At 38.9% G+C, this 21,848-nt stretch overlaps 1 protein-coding gene across 3 annotated transcripts in view; it reads right to left on the reverse strand.

The window, feature by feature from the left end:
- TNRC6A (trinucleotide repeat containing adaptor 6A) overlaps positions 1–21,848 on the reverse strand; it is a 104,771-nt gene that overhangs the window by 55,967 nt on the left and 26,956 nt on the right. For all 3 annotated transcript variants that reach the window (XM_080831704.1, XM_080831706.1, XM_080831705.1), the window contains one exon: positions 15,409–15,430. In XM_080831704.1, the coding sequence (XP_080687830.1) occupies positions 15,409–15,430 (22 nt within the window). The remainder of the gene's footprint in view (positions 1–15,408; positions 15,431–21,848) is intronic.

Here is a 21,848-nt window from a genome sequence, read left to right on the forward strand (position 1 = left end):
TCCCTCCTGTGATTTCGGCCCTCCATCAATATACTCTTGCAAAAGCCTGCCGATTGGTCTCCTTGGCTTACATCTGGACACTCCCTTCGCCCAATTTTCACCCCCTCCCTGAAATCTATCATCTCTCTGCCCGAGTTATCTATATCACTAAGGTAACATCAGAAATCATCTAAAGTCCTTGGCATGGGGCGCCTGGGTGCCTCAGTTGGTTAAGCCACCGTCTTTGGCTCAGGTCATGATCCCGGAGTCGTAGGATAGAGTCCCGTATCAGGCTTCCCCTGCTCTGCAGGGAGCCTGCTTCTCCCTCTCCCTCTGCCTCCCAACTCCCGCTGCTTGTGCTCTCTCACTCTTGCTCTCGCCCTCTGTCAAATAAATAAATAAATATTTTAATAAATAAATAAATAAAGTCCTTGGCATGGCCAGATTCATATCCTGTTACGTCCACACACATTTCCTTCTCTCCCACACCAAGTGTCTGCAACACTCCAAAAGATACCATTCTTTTTTGTGATGCTCTTTGTGCCTAAAATGCCTTGATGCCTTTCTTGCAAATCTTTCTATCCAGCTTTCCCAGGAAACAACTAATCATCACCCACCCCCAACCTAGGTTCTGCTAATCTTAAAAGCATTTTATGACAAGCAATTTCCCCTCCTCTATTCCCATAAAACCCTTCTTAATACATCCCTTCCCCTGCACCTGCTTACTTTAAGTGCTGGCTTTTCCTTTCTCCTTCTCTTTGTCACTGACATTCCCAGCACCAAATACAGCAAATGGCCAAGAACTGCTAGCTGAATGAACGACTGAAGAACTATCAGAATATGATAGGGTGAAACACTGTGCAATACTGACATTTAAGAAGTGGAATAATTAAGAACCAGTAAAGAAGAGAGAGAAAAATCAAGAGAAGTAGGAAGAATAAAGAAGATGATGGTAGCTGGTTAGTATATTGCTGAATAACTCAGTGGTTACAGATCTCTGCTCAGGAGGAAAAAAAAAAAAAAAAAAAAAAATCCAGAGCCAGCATCTAGAGAACAAGTTCAGTCAATATGGTTGTTAATCTGGGAAGATACCCTTATCAGCCATAACATCATACATATAGTCCGTAACACCAGAAAAGTATTTTGAAGGAATTTCATTCAGTCAGTACAAAATATGCATAGGCACTATAATTTTTTTATGTTACATTTTTTGCCATACTGTGACCCAACAGGTCTTCCGCAATTTAAAGCTGATGGGCAAAACTTGCATAGGTCCAGAAATAAACAATTAAAAATATTTTTTAGAATAGAGAAATTACTTGTGCAAAGAATTTAAACCAACATTTTCCTAAATCATGCTCCAAATCAAGACTTTCCACTTTGCAAAACAATAGAAGAACCAATATTACAATTAAATTATTATTAACTTTTGCTACTTTCATGTATTTGATATTTCTTATGTATAAACATTCTATCATTCTATAAACCTGAAGCTGTTCAAAAAAATAGTCTATTCATCGCGGGGCAGGGGGGGAGCCCCACAGCAACTGTCTTATGTTAAGGTAAAAAAATCAAGATTAGATAGATAATTCAATATCCCAAATCCCAAATATCCAAATTCTCAATTTGTAAATTTTTTTACTTACTTACTGTTGTTATTAAAATACTAATATTTACTTCTTTTAATCTTTAACATTTAAAAATGCCATTTAAATAAATTTATCTCAGAAAACAGTAAATGAGTGAACTCTATTATCTAAAAGTTTAATAGAAACAACAGTTTAAATATAAAGTAGCCATTAACATCCTGAATTACACTACTTAATACCTCAAGACTTTCCTTTTTTTGTATCTTTTCACCAGAGTCTCTAACTTAAGCTTTGTGTAAGTTTTCATATTGGCTACATTGCAAATCTCCTAGAAATACTGGCTTAAGTATCAGTGTAGTATACAAAAATATCATTTTAAGACATTATTTCATTTTAAGAGAATGAAACATTAAACTGCCCTCCAAAAAAATAAAAACCATATACAGATTTGTGTTTAAATTCTTAAAAGAAATGAAATAGTTGAAATGACCAGTTTAAAATAATACTCAATACGCATCGATGAATACACTTTTTAAGTGCTTTTTAAGACTGCTTTAGGCAAACTTTAAATTTACCTAAAGTAACTATTTCTAATCTCAGTATGTATACAGGAAAAACAAAACCATCATGTTAAGCTCTTTGAAGGCAAATGTTGAGTACCTGTGAAAGTTCCTCAGTTGGAAAATGTTACTCTCACATAAAAGCAAAAGTACAGGATTTTCCTAAGTATTTTATTTTTTTAAGATTTTATTTATTTCACAGAGAGAGACACAGCAAGAAAGGGAACACAAGCAGAGGGAGTGGGAGAGGGAGAAGCAGTCTTCCCGCTGAGCAGGGAGCCCACTGAGGGGCTAGATCCGAAGACCCTGGGATCAAGACCTGAGCCAAAGGCAGATGCTTAACAACTAAGCCACCCAGGCGCCCCAGTATTTTTTATTTTTACTAAGAGAAAATTTCCTACCTTCTCAAACAAATATGAGTAGGTGTAATCAACAAGATAAAAATGTACTAAAGCAATTTAATAACAAGTCAGAGTTTCCAGAAAATAAAAGGCAACATTTCTAGCTGTCAATAATTAGGTTAAATTCCAAATGCTTGCTTGGTACTTCAGAAAATCCTTACCACTGCTCAGATGGTATTTTAAAAAATAAAAGTCATCTATAAACATTCTTTAAAATCTTCATCACAGAGAATGATTTTATGCTCTTACAAGCCACAACATAACTTCTGGAAGAAAAGCTAATATCCTACAAACTAGTATATTTAAATTGCAACTGCATTTCAGGCAACACCACATATAAGATTTGTCGTTTTTCCCTACAGTTAAGGTTTCCAGTAAGTAATTATAATCTCCTTAAGCCTAAACTCTCAAATCGATCATTCTAGCTGCCCTGCTCAAACAATAAGGTAGTTTTCAATAGTCTTCACTTTAAAGAATCTGCTTCATAATCAGAGTTAAAGCAAACAAGTATGAGTGAAATCAATTCTTCCAGCCTTCCTGATTAATAGCAGCTGAGTCAAACCAGGGCAGTTTCAAAAAGCAGAAACCTGATGAAAACTTCAAGCAGATTAGAAAATTCTCTATACCAAGAAATTCCAAAGAAGGGGGCTTCCAACTTCTGTTGCTTTCCAACTCCACAGCTTTCCGCAGAAAATGGAGGAAAGGTACAATGTCACTTTACTGCTATGGAAGTACTGCTCGCCAACTTCCCATGTATTTGAGGCCCAATAACTCAAATTCCATTGCCGTATATTTTAAGAGGGACAGGAGGGGAAAGAAGCAACCAGAATAATGGTTAAACAATGCGAAGACCATTGTATTCAATTAAAATTAAGCCTACAAATCAAATTTATTTAAAACTTGGCCAAACATTGTACTACTATAAAAATCCTCTTCTTACTCATTAATAAGCATCCTGGATGCTTATTAATATATTTATATTCCCCTTTATGATATACATTCCCTGTCCTATACTAACTTCAGTTCGTTCTGGAATGCTGAAGGGCACTGAAGGGCACAGAAGGGGCAAGTCTGGCTTTTAAGTTGATACACAGAGGCAATATTAGAATTTTCATTGTGGACAAACAGCTGCAGTTTTAAGTGCCACTAGTCAACCTGGAAAATACTCAAATGCTTGTCAAACCATTAACTTCTGCTAATCCTTAGCAAGTTGGACTAAATGGCTATTTGATAATGTGAAAAACAACACTTAAAAGCTAACATGAAATATAACACACCATATTTATACTTTAAAATAGGTACCAAAAAATCTTAATATTTTGGTTAAAAAGTTCCTAAAGTAAGGAAAAATAACACATACCAAGGTATCATAAACAACTGATTCAAAATTAAATACTGAACTTAAACTAAGTATTACACTGAATTCATTTAGTATTATTTTTTAATTTTTTTCCAATTCACTTAATTTTAATTCACTTCACAAATCATCCAGAAATGGGAAGCATACCTTTTCCTGGGTCTTAGGGAAGCATCTACCTCCAATCCCTCAGGGGACTCAATCTTCCTACTCAAACATTCCCACCTCAAATTACTAACACAAAGAGACACATAGCTGATTTACCTCGATACAATCTTCTACTCTCCAGCAAAATGCCTGAGTAATCTGTTCTAAAGTACAGACCTTCTCTAACGGCTGGAGGATATCCACACAATATTCACAGCATGGTATTTCCAAGATGTGTAGTTAATCTACCCATCAAATCTTGTCCAAATATGTTGAGACTCAGAACATTATGATGATAAAAGATACAGTTTTCAAGCAGAGGTACATGCTTTAAAAGAAAATAAGTCAGACTACCCCACCGTCTCTTTCAGAACTTACTATTTTAGGGTCACCTGGGTGGCTCAGTGGGTTAAAGCCTCTGCCTTCAGCTCAGGTCATGATCTCAGGGTCCTGGGATGGAGCCCCACATTGGGCTCTCTGCTCAGCAGGGAGCCTGCTTCTCCCTCTCTCTCTCTGCCTGCCTCTCTGCCTACTTGTGATCTCTCTCTGTCAAATTAATAAACAAAATCTTAAAAAAAAAAAAAAAGAACTTACTATTTTAGAGGTGATCCTTAAATTTGTTTAATTATAACTGCTATGGGGATATTTGTTAAGAAAAAAAAAAAGATTCTTTAGCCTCATAGATTTACTAAGTCAGAATCTGTATTTCTTCAAACAAGGGACATACGTGGTTGTCACATCTAAGTAAATTTGGAAAACTGTTCTGACAGATACTGCCGCTACATGTAGAGAGCTTTGGACTTCCATTAGTGACTTAAAAAGAAAAAAAGACCATAAAAGTTTTGCAATAAAGGAAATGTCCTAACTCACTGAAGATAATAAATTATTTAGGAAATACAGGACAGTTTATTTTTTTTAATTAGAAAAAATAAAGTTCAGGGCGCCTGGGTGGCTCAGTTGGTTAAGCGTCCAACTCTTGATTTAGGCTCAGTTCATGATCTCAGGGTCATGAGATCAAGCCTCAGTCAGGTGGATTCTCTCTCTGCCCCACTCTGTTCCTCCCCACTTGTGTGCTCTCTCTCTCTTAAAAAAAAAGAAATAAATAAAATAAAGTTCAGATAAATCAAACAGTTAATAAAAAGCTTTTAGAAAACATGGGCAAAAATTTTTCTAAATCTGGATAAATGGTAGGTTTTCCCAGCATAACTCAGTCAAGTAATCAGTGAGTAAAAAACTGTTAAGTTTGACCAAATAAAATTATACAGTATTGTTTATTTTTGCAAGGGTGTGTGTGTGTGTGTGTGTGTGTGTGTGTGTGTGTGTTTATTCCAAACTAAAAAGCAAACCAGAAAAATATCTGTCCTTTAGAACAAATTAAAGGGATCCATTCTCTCTCCTCTCCCACTGTCTACCCCAATTTTCCCTAAACGAAGGAAAAGAGGTACTGTTTTGGGATAAGGCCCTTAAAGCTAATTCAGGGAAACATTCCAGAGAATCACTAGAGTTTAGGGTCAGAGTTTAACCTAAGAGTACAACGGTTATTTAATTTTGCTTTTCTTCCTCTGAAATATATATTTGCATCCTCTGCATATATACCCCTTTGTGGAGTCTACTACTGGGCAAAATTTAGATATTTCCACCTGATACCTCAACTTCAGAACAACTTCAAACGTATGATATAATCCATAATTTTGGAAATATTTGCATCAAATATATGAGACAGAATGCTAATAAGTTTATTATACAAAAAGCTCATGTAGGTGCACCTGGGTGGCTCAGTGGGTTAAGCCTCTGCCTTCGGCTCAGGTCATGATCCCAGGGTCCTGGAAATGAGCCCCGCATTGGGCTCTCTGCTCGGCAAGGAGCCCGCTTCCCCCCCCCACCCTCTGCCTGCCTCTCTGCCTACTTATGATCTCTGTCAAATAAATGAATTAAAAAAAAAAAAAAAAAAAAAAAGCTCATGTAAACTGGTAACAAAAGCTCTAAGGCCCAGGAAATAAATGGGTTAAGAACAAGAACGGGAAATTCATAAAATAAAAAAGGCACAAGTAATTAAACATATGATATCCCATTTTACCAATAAATACAGATCAAAAGCAATAAAATACCAATTTGGGCCTGCCAAATTTATAAAGATAATATACCCATTCACATGCTGCAAGACCTATTCCTTGCACTACGGCAGATGCTGCACTGTGATTCACTCATGCTGGGTTGGGCTCTACTTTAATGAGAGGAAAAACCAAATCACCGTCTGGGTGAAGAGGAACTCTGAAGTGACTGGGGACACTGCTGGTATGTCGTCCAGTTGAGAGGCTGAAAGGTTGCTAGGATACTGCACAACCACAAGGTGGGGAATTCAAATTCACTAAATATCAGCTAAATGCCAGGCACTCTGATACCGCTCTAGCCTCATGATTCTATAAATTCAAAATATTATTTCCATTTTACAGATGAGGCAGTTAAGGCTTAGAAGAAGGCTGCCCATGATCAAACATCTAGTAAATGGCAGAGCACATCTAGTAAATGGCAGAGCTGAAGTTTAAAACCAAATTAGGCCCCCAAACCAATGCTCCTCCTAGTATAAATTAAGTTTCCCCTTACTTATAAGAGCAAAATCAAACTCTCCAAAAATAGGGAAGTCACTAATTATAGCGTAGTCACTCTGAAAGCTGCAAATCAAAACTTTCTATAATAAGATGTCTATACTCAGCGTTTACTAGTCTCCAGTTCTGAGATTTTTGTTCTCTATTATTTCATTCCCACAACATCAAGTAGCCTGAATTATCTCCTTTCCACAGCATCGAACTGAGGCATGGAGGTTAAAGAACTTGCCCAAGGTCACAGAAACAAGAACCGTACAGGCACTATTCAACTCCAATACTATCTGACTCAGAAGCCTGGACTTTTAACACTATGCTGTGTTTATGCTAGAATTCCATGATTATCATCTTCAGTAAAAGATTCAATACTTTTTGCTTCAGGCCAAATGCTTTCTTTCCAGCTGCTTTTATCCAGTGCATTTTCAACGAGGCTGTAGCAGAGAGAGCGCTCTCAGTACTGTTCTGAAGCACAGATACTACTCTTACTAGAACTGAAGAACATAAAAGTGCAAAGCAGAATATATACTGTGTTATTTCCTAGTCTGGTGTTTTCTCTTACCTGGTTATAGCTAATAAAGCTATTCTTGCTAATCTCTCCTGACTTCTCCAAAATTTAAACCAGAAGACTCCTGATTTGTTTTGTTTTTTGGGAGGTGTGTTTGTTCCTCAGTAGATTTCTTAAAAAAATTTTTTTAAAGATTTTATTTATTTATTTGACAGAGAGATAGACAGCACAAGTAGGTAGAGCGGCAGGCAGAGGGAAAGGGAGAAGCAGGCTCACTGCTGAGCAGGGAGCCCAGTGTGGGGCTCAATGCCAGGGCCCTGGGATCATTGCTGGAGCTGAAGGCAGACACTTAACTGACTGAACCACTTCAGATGCCCAATTTGTTTTCTTTGAAACTGAAGACCTAACTGCTACCAAGGCAGAATCTCAGGGCTTAGGACACAACCTTAGGATACTTCCACAAGTCTCCAACAACTATGGAGTCAATCGTCCCTGAATCTACTTTCCAACAATAGTTTGCTTTGCTGACTGCACCAATGTCTGCTTTTCTCCTATCTCCCTGTCTCTGTCCCACCAGAGCCGCATCAAAAACATATGAAGTTACAAAATTTTTTATTGTTATTTATTTTAATAATTTGTTGGTATTTAGAAGCAAACACAACTACATATGCTAGAAATAGAATGGCCCTGATCTTACAAGCATAAAGGAGTCCTTAGCATCCTTCACTGCCTCACTGAGTATATAAATTTAGATTTACATATAAATCTATACAAATTGTTTTCCTTTCTCAATAGAGGGAAAGGAAAAATAGTGACTTTGATATACCTAAACCTCTACTATTTCCCTTGGAAGCAGAAGGCCATTTCTTCCCCTACTGTTAGTGCGGAGCTACAAAGAGAGTTACAAAGCTCAAAGACACCTTCCATAGGAAGAAAGATGTTTGCCATTAGTAAATTCTTCATCAGCAACAAACTCTGCTTCTCCTTCGAAGAGGTCAGCACACACTTGCCCTCACAGTTTCTCATAAAGTGAACGTACTATGATGGCACATTTGGAATCAGAACCTAGGCTGCCCAGTATTACTTAATACCTGCCCGTAACACAGAAGTCATGATTCTATTCTATATTATGGAGAAAAACACTGCCTAGAAGCCCCAGTTCTAACAGAACTTCCCTACCTGTGTGACAGAGTCACAGGCGTGCTGTGAGGCGGAGAGCCTCAGAAGCTGATGGTCAGCCTCAGCCACAGTAGCCACTTCTGTTTCCCTAACAGCCCCGAAAAAGGCCAGTTCCTACGTGAGCCACTATGTGAACAGTGTCAGGCAACACACTTCCAGTCACATCTATTTAGGCCTCAGTTTCTCCTCTGAAAATTTATGTAGCACAGGGATTCTCTGTCAAGCTACCAAAATTCCTGAATTTCATTATTACAGGATTGTGACTGAGAGACTTAAGACTTTATGAAGTAAAAAGCTGAGACCACAGGTAAATATATTTACTGCTACTAAAGTAAAACAAAAAGATGAAGCACAGTTGGGACAAGGACTTGGGAGTTGGTTTCGTTCATGCACAACAGTGCATGAAACAGGGTCGGCACACAATAAATATTCCATGAATGTTAAACAAACAAACAAACAAACAAAAAACAAGGACACTTTATGGATCCCAACTTCGGAAGAATGGATTGCCTGACAATTATTTTTTATTTATCTTTTTTTCCCAAGATGACCTCATGAGACGGCACAACATAGCTGATACTGGCAGTGACGATGAAAAGAAAACGGAAGACTGCTTACTTAATAAGAAGGGAACAAACTAAACACTTTCTTCCTTTGACTCAGTCATTTCAATCCCATCCCCACAGTTAAACTGTGTCCTCTGCCTTTCCCAGCTTTCTCAGTCAATAAGCTTACTCAAGGTAGGGGCCTCACATTTGCCCATGCTCCTCAGAAGGTACTTCTTCCCTCCTTCTGAAGAATGCATGAAATGGAGGCAATGTGGGTTTTTTGTCAGTCTCTTTACATCTCCCTGAAAGAGGCGGAGCAAGGCATTCCCAACTTAATTAGTTTTGCTCCAAAACGGGACAGGTTCTAACTGTGTAGAGGTCTGATGCAGGGAGGAAGCTTTTAGAAAATCACCTTCTTGCTTGGTCCTCAAAACTCGTATTCTTTTTCATCAACAAAGATGAAGCAAACAGTTTCAGAGCTTTCTCTAATGATTCCTGAAAAGCCGACCACTTTACACAATGCAGTTGTCAGATGCTCCCTGATTCACAAAATTATGCTGGTGATACAACTTTTTATTTCTTTGTGCTTGGGGAAATACCATAAAACCTGTTAAAAGATCTTTCTGGGAATCTTTTTAAAACATGCATTGTTTTAGTTCACTCACTGAGTATTATTAAAGCACTAGCGCAGCCTTCCTACTTTGTTTTCCATGTAAATACAGGGCTGTTTTCAAGGAGAAAGTAGCAGCAGAGCCCACTAGAGTTAGTCATCAAATCCTGGCTCAGCCACTCACCAGCTGCATAACCAAAAGGCAAATGATTTTTCTTAGCCTCAATTTCACTTCTAAATGTGATGATACGATCTCCTTTCAGAGGGCTGCTGAAGGGATTAAATGCAGACTTATATTGTTCTAGTACACAATAATGAAGGCCTACTCCCATATTAGTTTTTATTTTTTATTTTTTCCCATATTAGTTTTTAAATATCCTACACTTCACGAAGCCTCAGAGTTCCCAGTCTGCTGCCCTGGCCCTTCTACTAAGTCCCACACATTTCCCAAAATTCAAGAGCTAAAAGATTACTCGGGGCGCCTGGGTGGCTCAGTGGGTTAAGCCGCTGCCTTCGGCTCAGGTCATGATCTCAGGGTCCTGGGATCGAGTCCCGCATCCGGCTCTCTGCTCAGCAGGGAGCCTGCTTCCCCCCTCTCTCTCTGCCTGCCTCTCTTCCTACTTGTGATCTGTCAAATAAACAAATAAAATCTTTAAAAGATGACTCTTAGCATATGAAACTTTTAGGACCCTGCTCCAGTATGTGTTCTGAACCACTGGTAACCATTCATTATTAGTGAAGAATTTAGAATATTCCCCTTGGTTAGATTAAGTATATATAGAGCAGTGCCTGATACACAGTAGGTGCTCAAAGTCAGTCATTAGGATGTCTCCAATATGATTTCACATGCCCTGACTTAACAGCTTTTGAATATTTTGATCACTCCCCAGGAGCAATGGAGCTAAGCAATAAAATCATGTTTGACTTAAAAAAAAATGGTGGGGACCTGGGTGGTGCAGTCAGCTGGGTGTCCGACTCCTAATTTCAGCTCAGGTCATGATCTCAGGGTCATGGTATCGAGTCCCGTGTCTGGCTCTGCACTCAGCGCAGACTCTGCTTGAGATTCTCTCTCCCTCTCCCTCTACCCTCTCCTGCTGGTTGTTGTTTTTCTCTCTCTCTCTCTCTCTCTCTCAAATAAATAAATCTTTGAAAAAAAAATTGTGAGGCTAGAACTGAGAAAGAATTAAAAAAAAAAAAAAAAAAAAAGAAAAGAACTGAGCAAGAATAATGGCTTCCAAATGTGGCAAGGAACAAAAATGGTTTTAAAGATTTTATTTATTTATTTGACAGGCAGAGATCACAAGTAGGCAGAGAGGCAGGCAGAGAGAGAGAGGAGGAAGCAGGCTCCCCGCTGAGCAGAGAGCCCGATGCGGGGCTCGATCCCAGGACCCTGGGATCATGACCTGAGCCGAAGGCAGAGGCTTTAACCCACTGAGCCACCCAGGCGCCCCCAAAAATGGTTTTAAATGCTGACTCAATTTTCATTAAGAATTTTTAATTAGTCCAGAAAGAGAATAGCAGCAATAAGCTATGCTTCCCCATGGGATTACCAGAAAACAAAACAAAACAAAAATCTTTATCCACTATTCTCCATTCCTGTTTCCATCTCAGCCTCCTCCCACCTGTCTTCAGAGCTCTGGGGTTTGTTATTCTGTGGGATATAACCTGCTTATAAAGTCACCTGAAGAAAAAAAAAAAAAAAAAAAAAAAAAGAAGAAAAAAAAAAAATAAAGTCACCTGAAGAAAGCACTAGCATGAGAAAGAGGAAGGGGGGGAAGGGGAGGGGACTGAAATGGTGGGTAAGAGAGAGAGAGGTGTTAGCTGTCAAAAATAAACAGCACTTAATCTTTTGCAAGGAATTGTGTAACGAGCATGCTTCCAAAACAAGACAGTGTCAGAGCTAAAAAGCAGTTTTTGAAAAATTACTTTTCTTTTTTTTTTTTTTTAAGATTTTATTTATTTATTTCACAGAGACACAGCGAGAGAGAAAACACAAGCAAGGGGAGTGGGAGAGTTAGCAGGCGTCCCCACTGAGCAGGGAGCCCTATTCGGGGCTCGATCCTAGGACCCTGGGATCATGACCTGAGCCAAAGGCAGATACTTAAAGACTGAGCCACCCAGGTGCCCCGAAAAATTACTTTTCTTAATCAAGTTCCCAAAGGCATTCTGAAGAGGGAATCTTAACTCCGTCTCTTCCTCTACATTATGTAGGGCCACAGGACATCTTAAAATGTATCTATCCATTCCTATACCTCACCATAAATTTTTCAGCATTTCACTCCCCTGCTGTTTCAAGGAGATATTCATACATATTTTAAGGCATTTCAAATATTCAAACACTCAAATATGCATGCTCCTTAACAGTTTTTCAAAGTTCAAGTCACAAGGTAAGAATAAAACTTTCAAGAATTGCATTCTGTCTCGCATTATGTGGTCCACATTTTCATTAGATGAGTTATGAATCCACTGTACCAGGAAATAAACATCGACTTGTCTCCATGTATGAAAGCTGGTCAAGAATTTAATTTATGATACTTTAAAAAGACCCCAACTTTTACACAAACTGTCTTACCACTGAGCGGAAGCAACATTAGTGTTATTTAACCAGAAATGGCAGTAGCCTTAGAAAGAACAGCTCATTTAGGCAGAATTCATAGAGGGTGCTGCAGCCTAACTAGTCATGCTCAGTCTGAACACTAAGATGGGGACTCCTGACAACCACAAAGACTCTAATAAAAATTCAAAATTCAGTTCCCCAGTCATAGCAGCCCTCTTCCCTTCAAGTACTTGACAGCCAGAAGTTACCAGATCCGGGCCTGATACAGACTCTACTACAGAAGGACAAAAAGTGATGTGGACCGTAAAAACTGCAAGAGAAACTGCAATTCTTGGTTATGCAGAATCTCCTGATTTGTAAATGCTGCCAATGGGAAACGTAAAGGGTAACCAACACACTGTGTGGAGACCAGAGGAGACTGAGGAGCCAGGACAACTAGATGCATCTGTGTATCTGGTGCTGGATTTTAGAAATGAGTTAACGGAAGACAGAGGGAAATCTCAATGAAGTCTGGAGTTCCATTAATACCAATATCAGTTTCTTAGTTTTGACAAAGGTGCCACAGAAATGCAAGATGTCAACCATGGGAAAACTGAGTGAGGTGTACGTGGGAAAATTCCCTACTACCTTTTCAACTTTTCTGTAAGTCATAAATTATTCCAAAACCAAACATTCAGTAAACCTAATGATTGTGTGTGCCAAACCTGTCCCACAAATTTCCAGTTTGTAATCTCTAATCACCATGAACCCCAAATCACAGATAACACAGACATTATACACGGCACAAAAATAAATACATTTTCATACACCAGAATAATGTGGCCAGTCACGGAACTGCCATCGAAAAAAGGGTGGAGTAAAACGGCTGTCAAAGCAACAATACATTTTGAAGTGACTTTCATACACTTAAGTAACCTAACATTCTCAGAACTCTGTAAAGTTTAAAATCAAGAAGATTCAAATACATTCATATTTTATGTACGGATGTAAAAGGATGATTTACATTTGGAAAGGATATAAACAGCAGGCATTCAAAGATCATGCTGGAGAAACAAACACCCATGGGCCAGTCAAAACTCTAAGATGGACTATAATCAAGTGGCCCAAATTTAAGACACATCATAACATCCTAAGAAACCGGGAAGGGAGAATCCATGGCCATTGGAGTGATCCATCAGAAGATGAGCTCTGTGAGGTCTGGAAAGCCTAAAAGGCCTCCTTGGCTAAGAAAAAAAGACAGAAACAGGAATGAACATGAAAGAGATGAGAATGCTCTGAAAAGTATAAAGGAGTGAGGGACAACAGGCTGCTTAGATCACAGGAGGTCAGATTAAAGAGGGCCTTGAAAGCCAAGCAGAGGAGTTTGGTCTTGAAGCAGAGCAAAGGGACAACTTAACATCCCTGTAGAGGGGAGTGGTGTGTGAAATCTGAGCTTGAAGATGATGAATTTGGTCATGTTCCAACAAATTAATTTGGCAATGTTGCCCCCTACATCATTCCACACCCCTGTAACTTTCTTACACGTCCAGATTCAAAGCCACATTTTGAACTTTGATTCCCCCTCTGATCTCACCAGTTGCAATCCTGTGAATTCTAGACCTCCTACATCTTCCATCCATCTCCTACCCCTGCTGCCAAGACCTCAGTTCAAATCGTCTTTACCCTCTCTACTCCCCCACTTCCCTCTCTGGTGCTGCACTCTGTTGGTGAACGCTAGACAGTACTGACAAAGAGAAGCCCCTAAAGCATAGCTTAAGCCTTTGCTGGCTCGCCACTCTCTTTTTCTACAACTCAAATTGGTAATTTATTTATTTTGATTCCAGTATAGTTCACGCACAGTGTTACATGAGTTTCACCAATTTCATACATCGCCCAGGCTGGCTCCCCTCTCTCTAACCAGTATGAAGCCCAACGATTTCCCCCTACCTCCGGGCCTACATTCTGTCCCTTTCCCCCAACATCTCCACACTCATTCTCTGAATATTCCCTCTTCTCGTCCACCTGCTTCCTCTGCCCAGAGTGTGCCTTTCTTCTCTTTGCTCCATCTTTCAGCCAACACTTCCATGCACAGTGTCTGACAGCTTTTAAAAAAGAACAAAAAAACAACCCATGTCACTCTTCTGCTTAAACTCTTCAGTGGCTTCTAACTGCCTATAACACAGAAGTCCAAGTTCCTTAGTACACAGAGCACATAAGGCCTTCTCTTGATCTAACCCCTACTTATCTCTTCAGAAAAACCCTTCTACCCCATCCATTCATTGCTGGATATTTAATGCTCTAGGACCATCCACTGCAAATATCATCACCACATTATTGCTTGTCTCTGTGCCTTCAATCATGCTAATTGATCCCTCTGCCATTTCATCTCTTCTTGGATTGGCTGTTTCATCTTTTAAGATTCATAATCTCAAGGAGATTTTCCTTAACCCCTGTGTCAAATAAGCTACTCATTACTCCTCTGTGTTCCAGGACAAAACGGCATTTCTACCTGAAGCAAATCATATTATACTATCCTGTAGTTTAGGTGTTTCCCTCTATTGCCACTTTCTCTGGTAAAATATAAGCTAAGACTGTTCTTGTTCACTCTTAAGACACTTGCAACTAATAAATGTTACTTTAACAAATGCTGACCTCAAATAAAATCAGGCAGTACTGAGCTGCATTTCTCAACCAAATGCAGAGGTCGTACTTCTGATATTGCTACACATGAAAATTCAGAATCTTCAAGCCTAACAAGTTTAGCATCTGAGAGCCCTACACCCTTCATTACCAGGTAGTCAACTCTTGGGAGGGTGAAGAATTCCTGATTCAGGATCTGAGAGGAATGATGTTCCTGTTTCCTTAGCAGCCTGAAGGCTCCTGCTTGACGGGTACTGGGAGCTGCTCAGCCTGGCAAAATGACCATCAGGTTAGCAATCTACTATTCTCAGGAATTAAACATAGAGTGGGTATCACGGTCTGCCTCCAGGAAGGACTGGGGGACAACTGCTTACGGAGACCAAGGAATAAAGCAAGGGATGAGGTAATAGTCCCAGAGATAACCCCAGATAAGAAGACTTTTTTACACAGAAGACTGAAGAGAAGGTACATGTGCTCAAAGACTCAAATCAAGGGAGTAGGTCAAGAAGTGGTGCCCATCCTAGGAGACAGTGTAAGGGAGGTCTCAAGGCGGCATATTTTGAAAGCAGTAATATAGTAAACCATTAACCCCAAGAGATGACTCCAAGGTGTGTCACTGAAGAAGTCTGTCCCACCCCTCTGTTCTTTCATGCTCTTGGCTCTCCCAATCCTGGAGGTGAATAAAAATGCATTATCAACAACCTTGCTTTAATGAAAAAAAAAAAAAAGATAAAAATAGCTTTAAACAACGTACCTTTGATTTTTTGTTCAGTGGCCTAAAATAAAAACAAACAAACAAAAAACAATGTAAATATGAAACTGAAAGAAATGGATTGTTATGATAAAATGTTAATATATTACTATTATATAAGACATATACACTTTTATTAAATAAGGAATTTGTCAGTTAGGTGAACTGCATAGGAAAAGATATGCAAAGAAAGCATGCTTTTCCCACAGATGTGCCCCATTGTCCCTAATACAATGTTTATTAATAAAGAATGTTTGAAATGTTTTTTTAGATACAGATCAGAGAAGACATCATTGAATGACAGTAAATAATAAAAAAATGGCACTGCACATTTCTCATTACTTAATTTTTAAATGAATTTTCTATAACTGTCACCTTTAACATTTAATGGATCTACTGAGTTTTGCATAAGTTTAAATGGTTTCAAAAATTCTTATTTCAAATGATAAAAAAAAATTAAGTTTTCTGGAAGAAAAGCTGAATATAACCACTTGGCCAAATCAGCAATAAATTTAACTCCTGGAGGTTAGTCTGCTCTTTCAGTTAAACATAGTTAACTTTTAAGTATTTTTGAGTGGGAAAAAATTTCAAACATATCTGTCACTTCTGACACATCTGATAATTCATTAAAATTACTGTGTTCAGAAGCTAAACTGACGCCAACTCTGCTTTGCCATACTTGCCCCGTTGCCCACTGTCTGACATAATAAGAGCAGAGCTGCCTCAAGGTACCTCACTCAAACTTCAAAGGCCCCAAAAAGAAAGAACAGATTACAGACAGAGGCCACAAGCAAAAATCAACTTTTTAGTTAAGGTCAATTGCATGGGAGTCCTAAAAATAAAAGATACAGGGACAGACAGGGAGGTGAGGAAAGACTGAATAATTTGTAGCCAATAACCAGGAATTGTTCCTAAATAAAGATAAAACTTCCCTTAAGTGCCATGGGGCACAATAATTTTTCTTACTCATATTAAATTATTGTTACTAAAAATAGCATTTTTTGAATTTGATCATTATAGAACTAGATGGTAAAGGACTCTATGGCAATTACCTTAATCCTCAAGTCATACCAAACAATCTTTCCCTAGTGAGCCAGAGTCAGTCCAGACAGTGAGCAACTTTACCAAGTTTTAGAGCACTAGTGTTATGCTAAATAATGGAGGCCCATCTTTTACTTCATATGGATCAAAAATTAAAAAAACAAAAACAAAAACAAAAAAACTGATGGAAGGACAATGGCAAAAGACCAGTTAACTAGCTAGAACTTATTTTACTTCTGGAGAAATTGTTTTTAAAATCTTTTTAAAATCTGATGGTAGATAATCAGTTTTATTAGAGAGACCTTCGTATATGAATACATTATGAGAAGTACCATGGCAGACAATACATAATTTTCTGAAGCCAAAACATTATAGTACAAAAATTATTTTACATGCTGAAAATCTTTTTTTTTTTTTTTTTAAACTCTATCCTAGTCTCTTCCACAGTTTACTTCAAATGGAAACTAAGTTACAATACACAGAAGCCTTGATCACAGTATCCCCAAGATAGCGTAGCTTTCACTGGCCTTAACATAAAGGATATGTAGTCTCCAACTCCTCCAGAAAAACAACTCCAAAACAAGTCCACATTGCTTCAGAACAAGTCTACCTCACTCAGTACTGTCATCCACAGAGAACGGCACAGAGAAGACATCTAAAGGTGTCTGCCCATCAGAATACTGACTAATATACTGAAGGAATGTAACAGAACCCAAGAGCTCCTAACAGATTAAGAGGAAACAGAACTCAGCAAGTGCCACTTCTTTAAAATAAGGCTTTGCAGGTTGGTCCAGGGACCTAGCATATTACTCAAACTGTTCAAAAGATAATTTTCCTAACAGGATCAGTGATTTTATACGAGTATCTGTCTGTCTACACTGTTCAAAATGGCAGCCCTGTCCACATGTGGCTACTGACCCCTGAAGTAAACCGAGTCTAAACTGCTTTGTGTAAAATAGCAGTTTTGTACTTTTTGTTACTTAAAAAAGGTAAACTATCATTAATATTTCATACTGATTACATGTTAGAATAGTAATGTTTTAGATATATTTGCTTATATAAAATATGTTAAAACTAAGTTCAAATTTCCTTTTTACTTTTACATGACCTTGTCATTCAAACTCTCTGGGTCTCAGTTTCCCAATTCCTCAAATGGGGGTTTTGGGAGACGACTGTACTGCTTATCATTCAGGGCTATTATGGGGCTCAGGTACAACACAGAAAGATTTTTTCTTTACAGTATTATTCAAATGTGAGATTATCACTGTAGACCCTCTTGTGTAACAGAATTAAAGGAGTCTGTCAAATCTATAAAAATTATTTCCATATTGAGTATCTTTTTCTTAAAAACAAAAACAAAAAACAGAGGCACCTGGGTAGCTCAGTCGGTGGAGCATCCACCTCTTGATTTCGGGGTCATGAGTCTGAGCCCCATGTTGGGCACAGAGCCTACTTACTACCAAAAAAAAAAAGAAAAAGAAAAAGAAAAAAAAAAAGCCTGAGCTGTGATTCCACAAACAACTACTACAACTGCCTCACTTCTTGAAGAAAGCTATCAGACAAGCGGCAAACACACAATATGCCACCTTTTCTGTCAGGCTCCGCACCATTACCCCTAAGCTCCCTACGTGTACCTGAGTGGCTAAGAGCTCAGTGTCTGAAGCCAGACTCTGAATCCTGGCTCCACCATTTAACACCTGATGTGACCTTGATTAAAATTAACTTCTCTAAACCAAAGTTTCCTCGTTTGTAGGACAGGAACAAAAACACCTACCCCAGAGCTGTTGTGAGCCTAGAAGGATCTAAATCATGAAGAGCTGGGGGGAGAGCGGACCTTAAGGACCCGCTGGGCACGCAGGAAGCATGCAAGAGGTCTTAGCCGCTGCGGCTGTCACCGGCCACAGTGGCCAGTACCCTGGCTCGGTCCTTTCACTCTGGGAAATGGCCCAACTCAAACACACTCCAGGTTCCCAAGTACAGTTTTTTTTTTTCTCTTTTCCTAATCATCTACCGTATCTTCACAGTGCCATGTATTACAAACTAACATCAGGAAAAAAGAACTGATGGCTAGGTTTACCTACTTTAAATGAGATAATTAGGGGTAAGAAAGCTTTTCTAGGATTTCTTCGCAAGCAGCACTCAGCCTAGACCTCAGGCCGGCTGTATACAGTGTTTTGTGTTTTGTTTTTTTTAAAAAAGGGAACCGAGACCAAGTGGAGACTAGTCAGCTGAAATCCTGCGAACACTTGACTGCCCTGCTCCAGGACTGATTATGTTACCACCCAGGCTACTGAGAAACTTTCGCTCATTGCGCTGCTGAATAGGATCCTCAGACCAACATGGACTTTGGGAGACATGATGACTGACGGTAAAATTTCTGAAAAGGGGAATGAAAGTTGGAGGTTTTCTATAACGTAGTCTCACTTAAACCCAAACTGAGTACATTTAAATCCATAAAGCCTGTAACAATCCCCTCAGCTCCTAACACAGTAACAAAAATAGTCATGAACACTGATTTAAAACATTCTCAACTCTAAAAGATCCCTATTTGTATTGTTGCTTCCCTCCGGCCCCTCAACCATTATATGCTTTCTAGGAACTACAATTACATGCTTAAAGTAAAGGTTATACTAAATTATCCCTCTATAATTAACCTATTTCTCAACCTCCTTTTCCCTTCATTACATTTCTCTCAAGATTCCTTCTACAAATTTCTTCTAAAAACAGAACCTGGAGATTAACAAGCTACTGGTACCACTGTTGCCCTTTTTAAGTGCAGAAACTACATTCCCATACTGTAACAAATTATTTCCTAAGCCTTGGAATTAGAAGAGATAAGTAAACAGCCCTCTTAGATACGAAATAGAAAGCTTTTCAAAACACAGAACTAAAAATAAAGCCGTTCAGTCACTGATCTCATTGTGAGAGATGTACCCAGGCTGAAATATAATGAAAAGCATGTAATTTTCATGTAAAATTTCTTCAAAGAGGAATTTAGATACTTAAAATTTATATTTAAGTAGACAAAAAACAACCATAGTAAAAACATTACAGTGAACCTTGCTGGTGTCTCATCATTTATAGAAGGAGCTGTGCTACCTGGTTTTTATTTAAAATAGAAAATAACCTGTGATCTGAATATGAATTCCTTAAAAAAATACAAAGTGGCCACTAGGGACCATGCTTCTGTACACACAGAAAAAAGACTTGTTAAATGCCTTACAGAAATTACCATGATATATTATTTGTGGCTTTAAGGTTCACCTTTAGGTTGTGAAAAATAAAGCAGAAAGTATAAAGAACAGATAGGGGCGCCCAGCTGGCTCAGTTGGTGGAATGTGCGACTCTGAATCTTGGGGTTGTGAGTGCAATCCCTAGATGCAGTGTAGAGATTATTCAAAAACAAAATCTTAAAAAAAAAAAAAAAAAAAGGACAAAGGACAACACCATGGCATGGCACCTAATTTTGGAAAAGTGTCGGGGGTGGTGGGTGGCTGGTGTCTAAGCAGCTTCCCATCCTATTTCTGGTTCTGTCACCCTGACAAAACCATGGTTGGCCTCTTCAACTTATTTTAATGCTTGACTTCTTTCTATCTAAAATGAATAGATCAGAACAGATAGTTACCTGCAATCTTTTTCAGGAATAAAAATATATAGATTTTTAACATGTGCATATATCACATGAAACCTGCAGATTGTTTTTACTATAGTGAGTTTATGTTCCAACATTCATATAAATGGTCCTGCCTACCTGTCTTATGTAGATGTCTGCCACCTACCCGCATACACCTGCTGGCTCCTACTACAGACAAAAAACAAGCTTGAGGAAACTTGTCTTACAACTCTTGTGACTCACAATCTTTCATATGGGCTGTAAGTGTGCCATCTTGGGATTCTTTTTTGTTTTGTTTTTTAATAGCTATTTGGTAACAGCCTATAGAAATACCAGCTGTCCTTGCTACATCAAAGTGTGTTACTCAAATTCAGTTGTAAGCTGATTATTTGGAATTTGAAGAACAGTCTTATTTACAGTAGCAGTCTACTCTACTACACTTAACATTTATTAGAGGTATTAAACTTCCTTTATATTGTGTTCAGTGGCCAGGGTGCCTGGGTGGCTCTGTCAGTTAAGCCTCTGCCTATAGCTCAGGTCATGATCTCAGGGTCAGGGGATGGAGCCCCACAGGCAGCTCCCTGCTCAGCCGAGAGTCTGCTTCTCCCTCTGTCCCTCCCCACCCCAACTTGTGCTCGCTCTCTCTCAAACAAATAAATAAAATCTTTAAAAAATAAAAAATATGTATATTGTGTTCAGTGGTTAAATATTACTGTGTCTACAGGATACACAGGAATATCCTACCAATGCTTAAGATCTAGCAAAAGAAGAAAACACTCCCCATTATCCCTAAGCCTCTGTGATGATTCCAGTAGGACATGGTTAGGGTGAGAGACTGGAACCGGGTGAGGCAGAGTTGGAGTGGGAGAAAGTATAAAAACTTGTCATTTCAGATCTAGTGAGAGGCTAAATGGCACAAAGTCATCATTCACATGTTAAAGACACTGACTTGGTGAGTCAGAGATTTAGTTATCAGAGAATATAAAGATGAACCTTGGCAATTACAGCCATTATTTGTATATGTTATAACCTTAAAAAATTTACTCACATCACACATTTTAAAAATGTAACTTTTAAAGAAATCATTTGAGCAATGACCTCCCTTTCTCAGAACTTTCTCAGTAAAAAGGGTAAATCCTAAATAAACAGACTTCATTATATAGTACCTCAGGCTTCTTCTCTAGCCTTTTGCAGACATCCTAACTTTCAAGCTACATACTGAATTCCTTAGAAGGATCAACCGGCTAACACAACACTCAGATTCTTGCCAAACCACCGTTTCTACATAAAGTACACCTAAGCATCTTCTTCAACAAGTCTGAAGTTTCTCAGAAGCTCTCTTCAGTCAGTAAATCGCCTTCACAGCACAGACCAAGAGTTTCATAAGCCTCCCCCAAACTTAACTTACAGAGGATACAATTTTTTCCGCACCACAACAAATCCTCAGCTAAAGACTGATCCCACTGCAAAGACCAGCCTGTACCAACAGGCCTCTGACAAAGGTCTATGGCATCATCAGTGCCAAAACTCTATACTAGAAACCTATTCTAAACCCTGACTATGACAATGCATCCCTCCCAGTCACTCCTGAGAGCAAGCAAAAGGCTAAATGCTAGGGCCACCTATCACCTCTACACTCTCCATCGTCCAATGCCCTCCCTATACTCTACCGGCATGCCCCCCACCTCCCACCCTGTAAGTACTTGCTGATCATGCTGTCAGCTCAGCACTCCAGGATAAAATTCTCTTTATCCCTTTCTATTCCCTTACCTGGTTAACTCCTCCCAAG

The sequence above is a fragment of the Martes martes genome (assembly GCF_963455335.1).
Source record: "Martes martes genome assembly, contig: SUPER_18_unloc_1, whole genome shotgun sequence".
NCBI lineage: Eukaryota > Metazoa > Chordata > Mammalia > Carnivora > Mustelidae > Martes > Martes martes.